Source organism: Salmo trutta, chromosome 20 (assembly GCF_901001165.1).
Source record: "Salmo trutta chromosome 20, fSalTru1.1, whole genome shotgun sequence".
NCBI lineage: Eukaryota > Metazoa > Chordata > Actinopteri > Salmoniformes > Salmonidae > Salmo > Salmo trutta.
Window position 1 is genome coordinate 15,306,674 of NC_042976.1, and position 19,008 is coordinate 15,325,681.

The 19,008-nt window shown below is 44.6% G+C and overlaps 1 protein-coding gene across 7 annotated transcripts in view; it reads left to right on the forward strand.

Annotated features, from left to right (window-relative positions):
* LOC115155608 (semaphorin-5B) overlaps nucleotides 1–19,008 on the forward strand; it is a 311,769-nt gene that overhangs the window by 287,795 nt on the left and 4,966 nt on the right. For 3 of the 7 annotated variants that reach the window (XM_029702384.1, XM_029702382.1, XM_029702383.1), the window contains exons 13-22: nucleotides 1,987–2,104; nucleotides 2,500–2,681; nucleotides 3,636–3,779; nucleotides 4,143–4,290; nucleotides 4,698–4,923; nucleotides 7,582–7,794; nucleotides 9,791–9,961; nucleotides 15,205–15,279; nucleotides 15,705–15,842; nucleotides 18,517–18,561. In XM_029702384.1, the coding sequence (XP_029558244.1) occupies nucleotides 1,987–2,104; nucleotides 2,500–2,681; nucleotides 3,636–3,779; nucleotides 4,143–4,290; nucleotides 4,698–4,923; nucleotides 7,582–7,794; nucleotides 9,791–9,961; nucleotides 15,205–15,279; nucleotides 15,705–15,842; nucleotides 18,517–18,561 (1,460 nt within the window). The remainder of the gene's footprint in view (nucleotides 1–1,986; nucleotides 2,105–2,499; nucleotides 2,682–3,635; nucleotides 3,780–4,142; nucleotides 4,291–4,697; nucleotides 4,924–7,581; nucleotides 7,795–9,790; nucleotides 9,962–15,204; nucleotides 15,280–15,704; nucleotides 15,843–18,516; nucleotides 18,562–19,008) is intronic. The other 4 variants (XM_029702388.1, XM_029702386.1, XM_029702385.1 and 1 more) reach the window with 3 other exon arrangements.

A 19,008-nucleotide genomic window follows, 5' to 3' on the forward strand; every position in this document is an offset into this window, starting at 1 on the left:
GTCTTCTACCATTTTTTGAACCATTGCCCCCACCCACAAGGTGTATAAACAGCAACAATAAATAAGAATAAAATGAGATAATAGATACAAAACAAAAACGTGAAGAACATAAATCAATCAACTCTAATTAGCACATGTAGGACAGTATACAAGTGTGTGTGCATGGACTTTGCAGATGTATTTCTCACATGTGCAGCACATAGTATTTGTTTTACAGTCCTTCTTTGGGGGGCAGAATTAGCATCTCCTCCTCTTGCCTGCCCCAGCTGCAGCCTCAGGTGGATCAGGACAAGATTCAGCCCCCTGAACAGCTTTCACAAGCGCTGCAGAGGCTGCTGTGAGGGGGAGGCGCTCCCTTCTTTGAATGTATGGGGTTACAAGGGCCTTTCCCAGCTACTCCAGGAACACCCTCCTCTTGTTCCACGTATCAGGCATCCAGGTAGGGTTGATCTTGTTCCATTTCACGAAGGCATTGTATGAGGACACATCAATGATGTTATGGAAGATGACCAGGGGCCTGCGGGCAGTCATCCTCCTGCAGCTGTAAGTTCCAAACACCTTGTCCAGGTTGTCCACGCCTCCTTTGTTGTGGTTGTAGCCCAGGATGATGGCTGGGATCACTGATCTCAGCCGTTTTGGGCAGTGTGCCCAGGAGGACCACATTCTTGTTCCTCTTTGGGAGGTAAGAAACTAGAGTGGTGGTGGGGGTGAAGGCAAACCTTGACAAGAAGGCTTCTCTCCCCCTTGGTGCGAGTAGTGCAGGGGGGAGCTCAGGCTTGTTCTTTCTAACTGCCAACCATGGTGATCTTCCTCTTCAGGAGCTGCTGGCTGAGTTCAATCAGTAGCACACATAATCTCAATTTCTGTGTGTGTGTGTGTGTGTGTGTGTGTGTGTGTGTGTGTGTGTGTGTGTGTGTGTGTGTGTGTGTGTGTGTGTGTGTGTGTGTGTGTGTGTGTGTGTGTGTGTGTGTGTGTGTGTGTTTGGGTGTGTGTGTGTGTGCGTGCGTGCGTGCGTGTGTGCTTGTGTGTAAAAATTATTTTATAACTGCCGGGTGAAAGATGACCCTATGACAATCTTTGTACCTTGGTGGTGTACAGCTTTCATGGAAATATGAACAAAGGCGATGTTTATCTTTTTCTAATGTTGGGGTCACTCTAGGAAAAGTCATACAATTTCAAGTTGAAAAAATATAAATTAGGGGGTTTTCTCTGCTGTTAAACGTAGTGGCGGGTCATGTTTGACCCTTAAGACAACACGAGGGATAAGCTAATAGCATCAAGAGAAATACAAACAAATTCATTCAATAAAAAATCACACAGGTAACATCAGTCCATCAATTAGTTAGTCATGGTTGGTCTGGTGGAGTGGTTCACAGTGTGTTTGTGTCTTTGTGTTGGGGAGGGGAAGATGTTTAAGACTTGGTGCTACTCCAATCTGTCCTCTATTTGAAATGATGGTGCAGTATAATCACATACAATTTAAATTGATACAGCATTCTCACTCACGGGTCCAACAAATACAGCCTATTACAAGGCACACCTCAAAATATGTTAATGAGCCAGAAACAACACAACCATGCACCCACTAGAGGTCAAAGGGTTTTTGGCGAACCAATGATACAGTACGGTACTGTATTCTGTGGGGTGGAATTACAGTACCATTCAAAATACAGCAATGATTTGCCCTGTCCATAACATTTTCCCACAATGCATTTACACGATGCTGCAGTAAACAGTACTTTACTGTTGATAATACCTAAATTACCATATCATTTACAGTTTTCGATTACAGTATATGCTTGGTAAGAATGACATGGTCAATGTTGCCAAAGCGAAGTGATACACATAACAATTATGAAAATAACAGCAACAACAACAATAAGAATAGTAGCTATAATACTATACTAGTCCTTCTCTATGTGCCTCTCCCTCTCTCCCTACCTCTTCCTGTCCCTCTCCCCTCCTCCTTTCTCCTGCCCCCTGTAGGCTATGCCTGGAGGCACGGGACCCCTACTGTGGCTGGGACAGAAAGCAGAGACGCTGCACCACTCTAGAGGACAGCTCCAACATGAGCCAGTGGAGTCAGAACATCACTGTGTGTCCGGTAAGAGCCAACAGGGACCCACAGATTCCCTCTCCCACCTCGCTCCTCATTGCATCTGTTGTCACTGGTACACAATCCCCCATAACCACATGGGACTGCCTGCCACATGGCAACACGGCTGGCTGACACCCTGGAATACCTCCTCTCTGTCTGGTCTCTCCTGGGGACTGGCCCTACAGTAGTCTGACACTTTTGTGCTATATCAACTCTCCTCAGGGACCCTGGTCCTGGTGTGCCATTGTTACAGTTTGTCCAGGCCGCTCTCGCAAAATAGTTTTTTAACCTCAAGGGTCTTTCCTGGTTGTTGTCATACAGTACCACATGATTAATGATGGCATCCTGTCCGTTCCAGTCCCTGACACTCTAGTCTCTCTCTTCCCTGTCTGGCTTTTTAGCTGAGGAACCAGACCACCAATGGCGGCTTTGGACCCTGGACGTCGTGGCAACCATGCAGCAATGACGATGGCGACGGCACCAGCTCCTGTCTGTGTCGCTCCAGGGCGTGTGACAATCCCTCTGCTCGCTGTGGTGGGAGGAACTGTGAGGGGTCCACCATCGAAGTCTCCAACTGCTCCAGGTATGTAGAACCACCAACCACCTATCTTACTCACTGTGTGTCCCAAATGGCACCCAATTCCCTATATAGTGCACTACTTAGTCCCTCTGTCCATACTAGCATACTACATAGTATGAAGCAATGTATTGGGCATGCATTCTAAGCAGTATGCTTAGAATGCTAGTGTGGATATTGGACATCTGCTCTGGTCAAAAGCAGTGCACTATGGAGAATAGGGTCCCATTTCAGATGCATCCTCAGACATGCAGCATTGTACTCAGGCTGTGACAGAATTAGCATTCTGACAGGATAAGAGGTATGTCTACAAAACAGGGTTTTGATTAAATAATGTAGGTGACATCCAAGTTTCCCCTCAGAGGTCTTGTACCGTCTGTGTCTAAGGAAATTGGTCAATCACCATTACTGTGAGAGAACAGCTCTCAGATACAAAGTGCTGGCTCCTTCATGTGCAGGTGTGTGTGTGTGTGTGTGTGTGTGTGTGTGTGTGTGTGTGTGTGTGGGGGGGGGGGGGGGGGGGATGGGGGGGGAGCTCCTTTCATAGCTATGCCAGATTAAACCCAGGTCCAATTATCATTACTGTGAGAGAACTGCTCATATACAAATTGCCGGAGTTGTGTGTGTGTGGCGGAGCTCCTTTCATACCTATGCCAGATTAAACCCAGGGTGGGGAAATTGAATTGTGTTTTAGCCAGAAGTCGCATACACCAGATAGGTGCAGTGAAACGTGTTGTTTTACAGGGTCAGCCATAGTGGTGTGGCACTCCTGGAGCAAAGGAATGTGTTTCTGTGGTCACATTTAGCTCCTGAGCAAGTGGTTTCTCGTCCCTCTCATAATAACAAATTATGGCCATGATCATAAGTATGTTGAGTGCTTGAAGGAAGCTGAAATGGCGTATTGGCATGTTTGTGATTCTTTAAACCTTCTTTAATAACATCACATTTCTGTTGCCACAGAAACGGAGGATGGACACCATGGTCGTCATGGGGACAGTGCAGCACCACCTGTGGAACAGGGTTTGAGATGCGCCAGCGCTCCTGCAACAACCCCTCGCCCCGACATGGGGGACGTGTGTGTGTGGGCCCGGTCAGGGACGAGAGGTGAGAGGAGATGGAAGGTCTATTTGAGAGAGAGCTATGTGAAGAAACTTTGGTTTTGTCATACTTTTATCAAATGTCTTTTTTTTTACAAATAATTCAACAGTGTTTGTTTGACTCAAAAGAGAAAAACTCTCAAACATTTATGGTTGCCGTTTATGAAGGAATGACCTTTATGATTCATTTATGAGACATGATGTGCACTTTTCAGTAACAGTATCTGTCCTCAGTATCTTTTGGGGATGACAGTCTTAGGTAAATGTCAGCCTTCTTACACATGCCAGTGCCTCTCATGTGAGGCAGAATACAAATGTCAATTTCTCACAAAATGTACAATAAAGTTCCTCTCCTCTCCACTTCTTCTAGGTTCTGTAACGAGGGTGTATCGTGTCCCCAGCCTATCTTCTGGTCCCTATGGGGTGCCTGGGCTAAGTGCAGTGCAGATTGTGGAGGAGGGGTCCACTCCAGGGTCAGAAGCTGTGAGAACGGGAACAGCTGCCCAGGCTGCGCATTGGTATGTGACACACACACTTGCACAGACACACAGGCTTGAACAAATCCATGCCATACTTACCTTCCCTTTCATACAAGACTCCTTTCTCTCCGTGGGATGTGTGAAGTTACGGTTCAGTTCAGTTTTGACTGGTTTCAGTTGACTGAAACTCAGTTTGAGCTGAAATGCTTTCCCTCCTCTCCCCCTCCTCTCAGTCAAGTTGGGCTTCCCACAGTGGACTCTCAAACATGCTCTACACTGAGGATTTAATTACTTTCATTATGAGTCCAATTAAAGTGTTATGAAGCAGCCAAATAACTCTCAGTAAAAAATGTAGAAAAAAATATATTTTATAATAATTACCTCTCTTTCTCTCTGTCTCTGTCTCTCCCTTTCCCCCGCCTCCTCTACCTCTCCCCCCTTTCCAGGAATACAAGGCATGTAACCTGGAGTCGTGTCCAGAGGTGAAGAGGAACACCCCTTGGACCCCGTGGATGCCTGTCAACGTGACGCTGGGCGGAGCACGCCAAGAGCAGAGGATGCGCTACATGTGCCGCGCCCAGCTGGCAGACCCCCACGAGCTGCAGATTGGACGACGCAAAGTAGAGACCCGCTTCTGCCCCAATGACGGCATGGCCACCTGCGAGACTGACAGTGAGTGCTTGTCAATCATAGCGGCTTTTGGTGTTGCTAGCTAACTCATTGGTGTGGCTTTACACCAAGTGAGGCATGGATGAAAAGGATGCACCTGTCCAACACCAATCATTATTCTCTGGCTATTCTCTAAGCATTGTGTGGGTAAAACTGCCCTGACCCATTCACCACACTGTATCTCCCCCTGGGTGATCAGACTGATCACTAGAAATATATAGCGATTTCAGATGTTTGAAAAGGTCTCGAGAACATCAATATATGCCTTCCTCTACGCTCACCAATTTAAAAAAAAAATGTTTTGCCCAGCATTGGGCACGGACTCGTGATGCTCAGAGCCAGAGCACGTTGCTTACACCAATGTGCTACGGCAATTCACAATTCTCTAGCAAGCCGTGAGAATACTAATAATACTGATGATACTTGAAGGTAATAGCGCATAATTTTTTATTATTTGGTTTTAAGCCTTCCCCATACCTTAGCCCTAAACTTAACCACTCGGACTTAATGCCAGCTCAAAGACAGAACTACAGGCATTTTTTTAAAAGGCACATGTAGCCTATATATCAATGCATACTGAGATCAAAAACTGTCTAGGTCAAATAGGGGAGAGGCGTTGTGCCGTGAGGTGTTGCTTTATCTGTTTTTTTAAACCAGTTTTGTTGTTTATTTGAGCAATATGAGATGGAAGGAAGTTCCATGCAATAAGGGCTCTATATAATACTGTACATTTTCTTGAATTTGTTCTGGATTTGGGGACTGTGAAAAGACCCCTGGTGGCATGTCTGGTGGGATAAGTGTGTGTGTCAGAGCTGTGTGGAAGTTGACTGCAAACAATTTGGGATTTTAAACACATTAATGTTTCTGATAAAAAGAAGTGGTGCAGTCAGTATCTCCTCAACTCTTAGCCAAGAGAGACTGGCATGCATAGTATTTATATCTGCCCTCTGAGTACAATTAAGAGCAAGACTTTCCACTCTGTTCTGGACCAGCTGTAGCTTAACTAGGTCTTTCCTTGCAGCACTGGATCACACGATTAGACAAAACTAGAGCCTGTAGAACTTGCTTTTTGGAGTGTGGTGTCAAAAAAGCAGAGCATCTCTTTATTTCGGCTAGAACTTTCCCCATCTTTACAACCATTGAATCTATATGTTTTGACCATGACAGTTTACAATCTAAAGTAATGCCAAGTAATTTAGTCTGCTCAACTTGTTCAACAGCCACACCATTCATTACCAGATTCAGCTGAGGTCTAGAACTTAAGGAATGATTAGTACCAAATACAATGCTCTTAGTTTTAGAGATGTTCAGGACCAGTTTAATACTGGCCACCCATTCCGAAACTGACTGCAACTCTTTGTTAAGGGTTTCAGTGACTTCATTAGCTGTGGTTGCTGATGCGGATATAGTTGAATTATCAGTATACATGGACACACATGCTTTGTTTAATGCCAGTGGCAGGTCATTGGTAAAACTGGAAAAGTGTAGAGGGCCTGGAAAGCTGCCCTGCGGTACACCACACTTTACATTGTTGACATTAGAGAAGCTTCCATTAAAGAAAACCTTCCGAGTTCTATTAGATAGCTCTGAATCCACAATATGGCAGAGGTTGAAAAGCCTTAGCACATACGTTTTTTCAACAATAGGTTATGGTCAATAATATCAAAGGCTGCACTGAAATCTAACAGTACATCTCCCACAATAAGAACGTTTCAACTCATCGAGCTGACCCTGGGAGAACTGCAAACTGTTCTTCAGGTCCTGGACCTCTCTGGTCAGGTTGTCCATTCTTTTATTAGTAGAATCCACGAGTATTTGGACAAAACAGTTGAAGCTATTTTCTTGTTGTAACAACTGCTTGTAGGTTTCTTTTTGTTTTTTAAAAGATCCTTCACGTGTGATGGAGAGACACCACTTTCCTCAACGGTGCTCCCGCTGGCTTTGGTCTTTGTCATAGTAGCTAGCAACGTAGGTTACGCTGTTACTCCTCGCAGTTCCAGACAGGGCAGGTCACAGGGAAGATTGAACACAACAAACAGCAGGGATTTAGACAGCCACAAACCCGGGACAATCCACGGTCCCAGCTACAATGGCTAACCGCATCGCGGGCTGCATTCAAGAAAACCTCACTAGCTTGATAATCAGCTAGCTAGCAGCTAGGCTAGCTGCAACGCCAAATAGCTCCTCAGACCAGTCCTTGGTCGGCAGGATCACTGGAAAGAGACAAACAGTCCCAGCAACTGACGCAAACTGCATCGCGGGATCCAAACTAAGAAGCTAGGTAGCTACGAATAACTTTCCAATACACTTTCAAACAGCAAACTTTCCAAACAAATAAAACCTAGCTCTTCATCGTTCCGCGTTCAACAGGAAGTGACGTGTATTGGGGAACAGGAGAACAGGGGGACAAGAGAACAGGGGGACAAGAGGACAGGAGGACTGTAGGACAGGAGGACAGGGGGTCAGAAGGACAGCAGAAGGACAGCAATTGGTCCCCTGGCCTGGTCTCAGTAATCTGTCCCCTGTATGTGTGAGCTATTCCATAGACATATTATAACATACACTGCTACCGTAGTGCTCTATGACCAGTGTAATGTAGAAGTAGAGGTGATCAAGTGTATTGAGTAGACCAGTAACCTGTGTATTAACCCTTTCCTATAGCTCTGGTGGAGGACCTCCTTAGGACCCCTGTGGTACGAGTGGCGGGCTCCGGCTGGTCGTCATGGGAGACGTGGTCCACCTGCTCCCAGGACTGTGCTAAAGGGTACCGTACCCGCAAGCGCACCTGTGCCACGCCAGAGGGCAAGGTTGCCCCCCCAGCCTGCAGGGGTTCGCCCGTAGAGTACCAAGACTGCAACTCTAAGGCCTGCCCAGGTAAAGGGGAAAGAACACACATCCACACATCCACAAACACACTGTTATACACTGTTGCCTATTGGGACGGTCTTCAGTCTGGCAGGTATACACGCACGCACACACACACGCATGCACACACTGCTCCCCTAACTACATACCAATTATCTCCAGTTGTGGTTGGCATAATACACAATTTAACACACAGCACCAGGGGAGAGACATGTATGCTAATGCTAATGCCAGTCCTCTAAAGTAATGCAGAGGGAATCATTACTTAGCTAATGGCTAGCATGGCAGTGGAGCATAACCCTACTAAGACGAGTCCTTTGTTTCAGTAGCTGAGTCAGTACAGTGTTTGAACTAAAGCACCTCATCATCACCATAATCATGTAGTTGGCCTGCTTTAACTGGAGGTAACTGCACCTCGTCTCAGCTCAATCCAGCTCTGCTCTTAACACTCATGTAAATGGAATGTGGACAGACTGACTGTATGAATGTTTTATGTTTGGTGAATCACTGAGTGTATATTTTATGACTGGTCACTGCATGATGTACCATGAATCAGCCTGCCATCTCTCTGTGCCTCTGAAAGTTGTACAGTGGGGGAAAAAAGTATTTGATCCCCTGCTGATTTTGTACGTTTGCCCACTTACAAAGAAATGATCAGTCTATAATTTTAATGGTAGGTTTATATGAATAGTGAGAAACAGAATAACAACAAAAAAATCCAGAAAAACGCATGTCAAAAATGTTATAAATTGATTTGCATTTTAATGATGGAAATAAGTATTTGACCCCTCTGCAAAACATGACTTAGTACTTGGTGCCAAAACCCTTGTTGGCAATCACAGAGGTCAGACGTTTCTTGTAGTTGGTCACCAGGTTTGCACACATCTCAGGAGGGAGGCTCTAACCACTAGGCTACGCTGCCACCCCGCTTTGGGAGTGGGGGTACCAGAGAGAGAGAGAGAGAGAGAGAGAGAGAGAGAGAGAGAGAGAGAGAGAGAGAGAGAGAGAGAGAGAGAGAGAGAGAGAGAGAGAGAGAGAGAGAGAGAGAGAGAGAGAGAGAGAGAGAGAGAGAGAGAGAGAGAGAGAGAGAGAGAGAGAGAGAGAGAGAGAGAGAGAGAGAGAGAGAGAGAGAGAGAGAGAGAGAGAGAGAGAGAGAGAGAGAGAGGAGAGAGAGAGAGAGAGAGAGGAGAGAGAGAGAGAGAGAGAGAGAGAGAGAGAGAGAGAGAGAGAGAGAGAGAGAGAGAGAGAGAGAGAGAGAGAGAGAGAGAGAGAGAGAGAGGAGAGAGAGAGAGAGAGAGAGAGAGAGAGAGAGAGAGAGAGAGAGAGAAATGTCTACAATGAGACCTGGTCCTGTTTGATCTACCGTTATCATACATCCTCAAGGCTTCTGTTTACTCTCTCTATTTTATTCTTTCCCCATAATGTCCCTCCCAGTCCCATCACCATGCACTCCCAGTTGCCAGACAGTCAGAGCAGTTTGAGGCAACCAAAGCAGGCATGCCACATTTCACTGTTCCTACTGTCTAATCCACTGGAGTAAATGGAGTTTTCTAGAGCAGAGAGACGAGGGGTCCGGGTCAACCCCGGCTCCACTCACCTCTCTCCACTCATCACTCACTTTCTCAGCTCAAACACTCTCATACAGAAGGGAAGACTGACTGCAACTGCCAATATGTGAGGAAATGACAACAGACTAAATACAGTCATTATAGAAGGGTTTTCAGCACAGGGTAGTTGTTCTGATGAGTTTTACTCACAGACATGGATAGAGACCATGGGCAGCAGGAGTCTTAGTCATTTTCTAATGGGCTGATCAATCTGGTCTTCTAGGAAGACTTTATATGTGTCTGTTGCAGCTAAAAGAGGATAGCATTTCATATTTTAATTTTTGCCTAGTTGGTGATGAAAGAGGTATCTGACCTTGCTTGCGTGTGTGTGTGTGTGTGTGTGTGTGTGTGTGTGTGTGTGTGTGTGTGTGTGTGTGTGTGCGTGTTTTCCCGTCTAGTGAGTGGAGCCTGGTCCTGTTGGTCGTCCTGGTCTCAGTGTTCGGTACCCTGTGGTGGAGGGCACTATCAGCGTACCCGATCCTGTAACAACCCCAGCCCTGTCAACGGAGGAGATATCTGTATTGGCCTACACACTGAGGAAGCGCTGTGCAACACACACACCTGTGACGGTAAGGCAAAGACACACACACATCCATCAGAGTCGCAGGCTTCCCTGTTCTTTACATGAATTAATTAATTGCATTTTATTTCTGTGTCAAATCGCCAGTTGGCGGCCCATCCCTTATGGGATTAATTGACACATAAACAAAAATTACAATAATTCACTGTTGTAATTAAATCATAATTCTTCTTCTGGTGTTCTCTGCATTGCGCATCGCATAAAGAGTGAAAAAATGTAAGGTAAAAATCACTACATAATGGTAAATAAGGTTATCCAAACAATAACTACATCCCTAGAGCAGTAAAATAATATACATACATACACACTGTATATATACACATACACACATACAGTTGAAGTCGGAAGGTTACATACACCTTATCCAAATACATTTTAACTCAGTTTTTCACAATTCCTGACATTTAATCCTAGTAAAAATTCCCTGTCTTAAGTCAGTTAGAATCACCACTTTATTTTAAGAATGTGAAATGTCAGAAAAACAGTACAGAGAATGATTTATTTCAGCTTTTATTTCTTTCATCACATTCCCAGTGGGTCAGGAGTTTACATACACTCAATTAGTATTTGGTAGCATTGCTTTTAAATTGTTTAACTTGGGTCAAACGTTTCAGGTAGCCTTCCACATGCTTCCAACAATAAATTGGGTGAATTTTGGCCCATTCCTCCTGACAGAGCTGGTGTAACTGAGTCCGGTTTGTAGGCCTCCTTGCTCGCACACACTTTTTCAGTTCTGGCCACAAATGTTCTATAGGATTGAGGTCAGGGCTTTGTGATGGCCACTCCAATACCTTGACTTTGTTGTCCTTAAGCCATTTTGCCACAACTTTGGAAGTATGCTTGGGGTCATTGTCCATTTGGAAGACCCATTTGTGACCAAGCTTGAACTTCCTGACTGATGTCTTGAGATGTTGCTTCAATATATCCATGTAATTTTCCTCCCTCATGATGCCATCTATTTTGTGAAGTGCATCAGTCCCTCCTGCAGCAAAGCACCCCCACAACATGATGCTGCCACCCCCGTGCTTCACGGTTGGGATGGTGTTCTTCGGCTTGCAAGCCTCCCCCTTTTTCCTCCAAACATTACGATGGTCATTATGGCCAAACAGTTAAATGTTTGTTTCATCAGACTAGAGAACGTTTCTCCAGAAACTACGATCTTTGTCCCCATGTGCAGTTGCAAACCGTAGTCTGGCTTTTTTATGGTGGTTTTGGAGCAGTGGCTTCTTTAGGATACGGGATAGGGAAAAAAGGATTTTGAATTGGACTGAATTGTGTGTCCCCACAAAGTGTGTGTGTGCGTGTGTACATTCACTGAGACCGACCACAGTGTCAGGCAGAACGTGCTTCACGGTTGGGATGGTGTTCTTCGGCTTGCAAGCGACACCCTTTTTCCTCCAAACATAACGATGGTCATTATGGCCATACAGTTCAATGTTTGTTTCATCAGACTAGAGAACATTTCTCCAGAAACTACGATCTTTGTCCCCATGTGCAGTTGCAAACCGTAGTCTGGCTTTTTTATGGTGGTTTTGGAGCAGTGGCTTCATTCTCGCTGAGTGGCCTTTCAGGTTATGTCGATATAGGACTCATTTTACTGTGGATATAGATTATGTTGTACCTGTTTTCTCCAGCATCTTCACAGTGTCCTTTGCTGTTGTTCTGGGATTGATTAGCACTTTTCGCACCAAAGTACGTTCATCTCCAGGAGACAGAACACGTCTCCTTCCTGAGCGGTGTGACGGCTGCATGGTCCCATGGTGTTTATACTTGCATACTATTGTTTGTACAGATGAACGTGGTACCTTCAGGCGTTTGGAAATTGCTCCCAAGGATGAACCAGATTTGTGGAGGTCCACCATCTTGGCTGATTTCTTTTGATTTTCCCATGATGTCAAGTAAAGAGGCACTGAGTTTGAAGGTAGGCCTTGAAATTCATCCACAGGTACACCTCCAATTGACTGAAAGGATATCAATTAGCCTATCAGAAGCTTCTAAAGCCATGACATAATTTTCTGGAATTTTCCAAGCTGTTTAAAGGCACAATCAACTTAGTGTATGTAAACTTCTGACCCACTGGAATTGTGATACAGTGAATTATAAGTGAAATAACCTGTCTGTAAACAATTGTTGGAACAATTACTTGTGTCATGCACAAAGTAGATGTCCTAACCGACTTGCCAAAACTATAGTTTGTTAGCAAGAAATTTGTGGAGTGGTTGAAAAACAAGTTTTAATGACACCAACCTAAGTGTATGTAAACTTCCGATTTCAACTGTACATACATGCATGTATACATAACATATACAGATAAATAAATACAGAAAAAAAGAAATAAGAAGGCATTTGAACCCAGTCTTGCACAAAGAGAAGATTCATATGGGAGACAAGCCTATACACAATCTATATACACACCTACCATTTACCACATAGAAGATTCATATGGGAGACAAGCCTATACACAATCTATATACACACCTACCATTTACCACATAGAAGATTCATATGGGAGACAAGCCTATACACAATCTATATACACACGTGCCATTTACCACATAGAAGATTCATATGGGAGACAAGCCTATACACAATCTATATACACACGTGCCATTTACCACATAGAAGATTCATATGGGAGACAAGCCTATACACAATCTATATACACACCTGCCATTTACCACATAGAAGATTCATATGGGAGACAAGCCTATACACAATCTATATACACACGTGCCATTTACCACATAGAAGATTCATATGGGAGACAAGCCTATACACAATCTATATACACACCTGCCATTTACCACATAGAAGCTAAACATTGTTTTTTACAATTTCATTATAGGTAGCACTTTTTCTTTTATTCCAGGCTTTATATAAATATTCCGTAAACGGAAATACACAATGGACAAAAAAACTATTCAGTTTCTCCTCATCACTCAGCCACATAATGCCAGGGTTTATCTGGTGTGCTTTCTGGAACAAGAACAATTGTATATCGTGGTAGGAAGGGCAATAGAGGATCAAATTAGTTTAATTTTCTATTTCTTAGAGGTCACAATAGTTGCATAGTCTTTCCTAATCAATGCATTGCAAGTCTATCGTGATAATTACTCACTGATCAATACTGTGCCAGTCATTACCTTGTTATGTCACTCCAGAGAGGGGTGTGAAAGAGGTGCATATTGGGAAATGAAGTTCCCATGCCTATTCCCTGCTGTGCTGGGAGGCAGCCCAATTGTGTCTGATAGTGTACCTTGCTGCCCAATAATGTGTGACGATAGGATGTGACATGTATACTGTCTATCTAACCAGGCCCTCTGCTCTGTGTAGTGTCTCTGTGTGGTGTCTCTGTTTGCTATAGGACTCTGTAATATGTATGAGTGTGAGCCAGCTATAGCTAATCCTGGACTGGGTAGAAAGTTACTCTCAGACGTTCCTCTGAATAAGCCCACAGCCCTAATGAGAGACACGACTATATCTAATCTCTTGTCTAAAGAGTTTTTATTTTTTTCATCTGATTCCTATCCTAATCCATTCTTTATTTCCTGGAGTTTGCTGGCCAGTGTCACTATTTATTGTGTTCCTGCTGCGGCGTCCAGTGTGTATGTCTGTGTGTGGGGACCAGAAGTCCCCACAAGAATAGTAAATGAAAACATTTTTACCAACTGGAGACATTTTGTTGGTCCCCACAAGGTGAAATGCTATTTCTAGGGGGTTCAGAGTTAAGGTTAGAATTAGTGTTAGGGTTAGAATTAGGTTTAGGTTAGGAGCTAGGGTTAGTTTTAGGGTGAGGGTTAGGTTTAGGTTTAGGGTTAGGGTTAAGTTTTCCGGTTGAGGTTAAGGTTAGGGTTAGGGTTAGGATACGGGATAGGGAAAAAAGGATTTTGAATTGGACTCAATTGTGTGTCCCCACAAAGTGTGTGTGTGCGTGTGTGCATTCACTGAGACCGACCACAGTGTCAGGCAGAACAATGGGTTTTATCAATTGTCTTCTTCCTAAAGGCCAAACTGTCTTTCATATTGAATTAGACCAGCTGTCAGTCAGTCAGTGGGAACTGAGGAGTTCACCCTGATGGTAATTAAAGACAAGGAAGGGAATTGGTTTCTGTCTTTTACCTGGGCTGCGTCCCAAATGGCACACTATTCCCTGGTCAAAATATATAGGGAAGGCTTCCTGGGTGGCACAGCGGTCAACATTTACATTTTAGTCATTTAGCAGACACTCTTGTCCAGAGCGACTTACAGTAGTGAATGCATACATGCAATTTTTTTTTTTTTTTTTTTTTGTACTGGCCCCCCGTGGGAATCGAACCCACAACCCTGGCGTTGCACACACCATGCTGGCGTTGCAAACACCATGCTCTATCAACTGAGCCACAGGCAAGACTATAACAAAAGCACAGCACCGCAGTGCTGAGGCACCACTACAGCCTGGGATTCGATCTGCAAGCTGACTCCAGTTGTCAGTCGAACGGTGGATCCTCTGACACATTGGTGCGGCTGACACTCGGGTTAAGAGAGCAGGGTGATAAGAAGTAGGAGGCCAGGTGGGTCATGTTTCAGAGGACGCCTCTCCCAAGCACAATGAGGAGTTTCAGAGATGACCCAACGGACATAAATTCAGGGAGAAAATGCTTGTGGCAAGCTGAACATGCTTGTTCAGGGTCAGTCCTGGTTAGTACTGGGACTGGAGACCGCCTGGGAATACCAGGTGCCGTAAGCCTCAAAAAATAACAAATATATAGGAAACAGGGTGCCATCTGGGATGCAAACAACCCTTTTCATCTGGTTAATGTTCTCTTTTGACGTAGGGCTAACACTTGTGTCTGTCTGTCTGTCTGTCTGTCTGTCTGTCTGTCTGTCTGTCTGTCTGTCTGTCTGTCTGTCTGTCTGTCTGTCTGCCATGCTAATGTCTTGTCCTCACCTGTCTCCTGCTTCGGTACATTTACCGACAGGCAGGACATTGGTCATCTATTCCCTACAGATACAGTGAACCTCCAATTAGCCGAAAGACCTTGTGTCTGTCAGTCCCCGCCCTATCTGATGGCCTTGTCAGAGATGGCTTGATTAAATAGATTGTGCTAACTATTGAAGGACAGGAGGGTGTGTGTGTGTGTGTGTGTGTCCATATTAGTACAGCCTCAAGAGTCGCAAGGACACCAACTTCCTGTGACTCTGTCCTAATATGGATGCTGTACCGTGAGGGTTGTATTGTGTTGTTCTATGTAGACTGGTGTGGGGAGATCAGAGAGCACGAGGAGCAGCTTCGGCAGCCTGTGACTGAAAGGCTGACTGATAGGAGAGGTAAACAAAATGGCAGCCATCATTCATTGGGTGAATGGCTTTTGGCATCACGGGTTGGAAACCCGGGAGAGGGGGAGAGGGTTCTGGGAGAGGGTCTTTCCTGTTTACTGTACACAGGCGCCTGTCGCCTGGGAAACATGGCTAAAGCTTGGCTCTTGACGAAAACATCTCGGCTATGCACTAAACAAACTATGGGTTTGCTTTCTCAAAACAGTTTACCTCACAACCACTTGGGTCTGTTTGTATATGGCTAGGGTTGTTAGGGTTATTTGTGGCTGTGCTGTGGTGGGGCTAGTTTGTTTGTTTTCATGCGCTTGGGTGGTCAAGTTAGGTTCCAGGCATGTTAAGAATGTAGCGGTTACCTCAACTCAGAGTGAATCCTTGGTCATTTGTCTGTGTACTGACATTCGTGTGTGTGTGCACAGGCGGCTGGATGGCCTGGTCTCTGTGGTCAGCATGTGATGACGTAGGGCTGCAGGTACGCAGCCGGGTCTGTGGGGCTCAAGGCTCGGCCCCCTGTGTGGGAAACAGCACTGAGCACAGGGACTGCAACGACATTCCAGGTGAGCCATACACACTTTCATCATATATGTCATCATCATCATCATAACCGTTATCATTTTCATCATCAGTTCATAATCATCACTATCATCATTATCATAACCGTTATCATGACATCATCCTGATCATCGCCATCGTTCATAATCATCACTATCATTATCATAACCGTTATCATGATCATCATCATCACCATTTATTTTTATTTATTTTTATTTAACCAGGTAGGCCAGTTGAGAACAAGTTCTCATTTACAACTGCAACCTGGCCAAGATAAAGCAAAGCAGTGCGATACAAACAACACAGAGTTACACATGGAATAAACAAACATACAGTCAATAACACAATAGAAAAGTCTATATACAGTGTGTGCAAATGAAGTAAGGTTAGGGAGGTAAGGCAGTAAATAGGCCATAGTGGTGGGCAGGTGCGGGCAGCAATCGATTGAAGAGCATGCATTTAGTTTTATTTGCATTTAAGAGCAGTTGGAGGCCACGGAAGGAGAGTTGTATGGCATTGAAATGCATCTGGAGGTTTGTTAACACAGTGTACAAAGAAAGGCCAGAAGTATATAGAAGGGTGTTGTCTGCATAGAGATGGATCAGAGAATCACCAGCCGCAAGAGCGACATCATTGATGTATACAGAGAAAAGAGTCGGCCCGAGAATTGAACCCTGTGGCATCCCCCATTGAGACTGCCAGAGGTCCGGACAACAGGCCCTCCGATTTGACACACTGAACTCTGTCTGAGAAGTAGTTGGTGAACCAGGCGAAGCAGTCATTTGAGAAACCAAGGCTGTTGAGTCTGCCAATAAGAATGTGGTGATAATCACTCTGAGATAAGACGCATCATACACATAGGGACAGTTTCTTGGACACAGATTGACAGAGTCGAAAGCCTTGGCCAGGTCGATGAATACGGCTGCACAGTATTGTCTTTTATCGATGGCGGTTATGATATCGTTTAGGACCTTGAGCGTGGCTGAGGTGCACCCATGACCAGCTCGGAAACCAGATTGTATAGTGGAGAAGGTACGGTGGGATTCGAAACGGTCGGTGATCTGTTTGTTATTCATAATCATCGCTATCATCATTATCATAACCGTTATCATGATCATCATCATCGCCATTGTTCATAATCATCACTATCATAACTGTTATCATGATCATCGCCGTCGTTCATAATCATCACTATCATCATTATCATAACAGTTATCATGATCATCATCAACGACATCGTTCATAATCATCACTATCATCATTATCATAACTGTTATTATGATCATCACCATCGTCATCGTTCATAATCATTTACTATCATCATTATCATAACCATTATCATCATCACCATCCTCGTCATCACCTCCACCATTATCATAACCACTCTGAGATAAGACGCATCATACACATAGGGACATTTTCTTGGACACAGATTAAGTCTAATCCAATACAAAAAAAGCATGGATATTCTCTATTGAAAGTGCTTTTTAGTCCATCCAGGACAAGGCTTAATCTGTGTCTGGGAAACCGGCCCATAGGTCCCCCTCCCTCCGCTGCTACTTCTATGGGGGAAAAGAAATGGGATTATTATTGTTTAATTCACACCTGCAGTGTTGGAGCTCGGAGCTTAAGTATTTCACTGTACACTACAACTACATCTGTGACCCTGTGCATGTGGCTAACTCAAACATCTAATCAAATTTCCCCCACCAGAATAAGATCTTCTATCTTAATTTATGCAAATGAAGTCTCCGTAAATCAGGCTTCTTAGAGTGGCTCCTCTGATGAGGACCTTGTTAAGGCTGTTTCCTTTCTTTTAGTTTTAACAGAGTAGTGATCTTTCTGTCCCTGGCTACCAGAGACAAGACAGATGCAATTAGCGTCACAAAAAGGCACCCTATACAGTGCACTACTTTTGACCAGAGCCCTATAGACGGGTTAGCGGTCAACTTCACGAAAGTGATGCGTGCGCTTCAAAGGCCGAGTGTTGTTATGGTTCTGGGTGGCCAGATAGCTAGCAACAATGACAAGAAACGGACATGTGGGACAAGAGCTCATTGTGTAACTGTTTTCAATAAACATTGGAAACCAAATATAGTTGACGTGCTATCAACAATCTAATCCCACCCTATCTGTTTTTCCCCATTGTTTCTAAACAACCAACCCGTGTATGTGTCCTGGTCATGAGTATCCAACTATATAGGGAATAGGGTACCGTTTGGGACGCGGCCCAAATCACATCTAATTTCATTGCAATTTTGGAGGAGGCGTTGGAAATCGTAAGGTCACTGGGATGGCGTGTGACACTCGCTCAGGCGAAATTGCCCCAAAATGTAATCATAGGATGGCCACATCTCAATTAAAAACACACCCTCCTCTTCCCCCTCTCCCTCCTGATGACTGACTTTAAGTGTCTGGTAAACATCATAGAAGCTAGTCTACACAACAATCCCAACTGTCTGACGTTTTCATTAGTGTTTCATGATGTATGTTTCTTTGTGTGTACTGTGTTACTGTGTGTACTGTTCTGTAAGTATCATCTACCAGTTCAAATTACAGTCTACTCTGAACCCTTGGGTGGTTTCCAGATATTTCTGTGCATGGTAAGAATGTGCATGTGCTGGTAGCTGACTGTTTGTCTGTCTCTGCATGTATGTCTGTCTGTGTGTTGTGTTGCAGTGATTCTCCCTGCGTCTGGCTTTGATAAGGACCAGCAATGCAGAGGTAAGTGGATTAACAATCACCTACAGTGTGTGTGTATGCGTGTGTCTGTGTATGCGTGTGTGTATGCGTGTGTGTGTGTATGCGTGTGTGTGTATGCGTGTGTGTGTTCCATGAATCCTTTCATTCAGTCAGCAGGAGGTAATAGGAGCGCTGTAGATACCCCCCCACTTTCATCTCCATTTAGGGGGGATGCCACCATGTCCGTTTTGAAACCATGGCGATGCTGCACAAGCCTTTGAACCAATCATCAGAAGTGGAATATGCATGAGGGGGGATGACCATTATAATAAGGTGTAGGAACCATGCTGGGAAGGGTAATGGTTTCAAGGCTGTGCCGCCATGCCATTGGACAGCTTCCAGGTTTGACAGCAGGAGCACTGAGGAGGAGGAGCTTGATTCCCTTGAATGAACCACCATTTTACTAGCCTGGTCCCCAATATGTTTGTG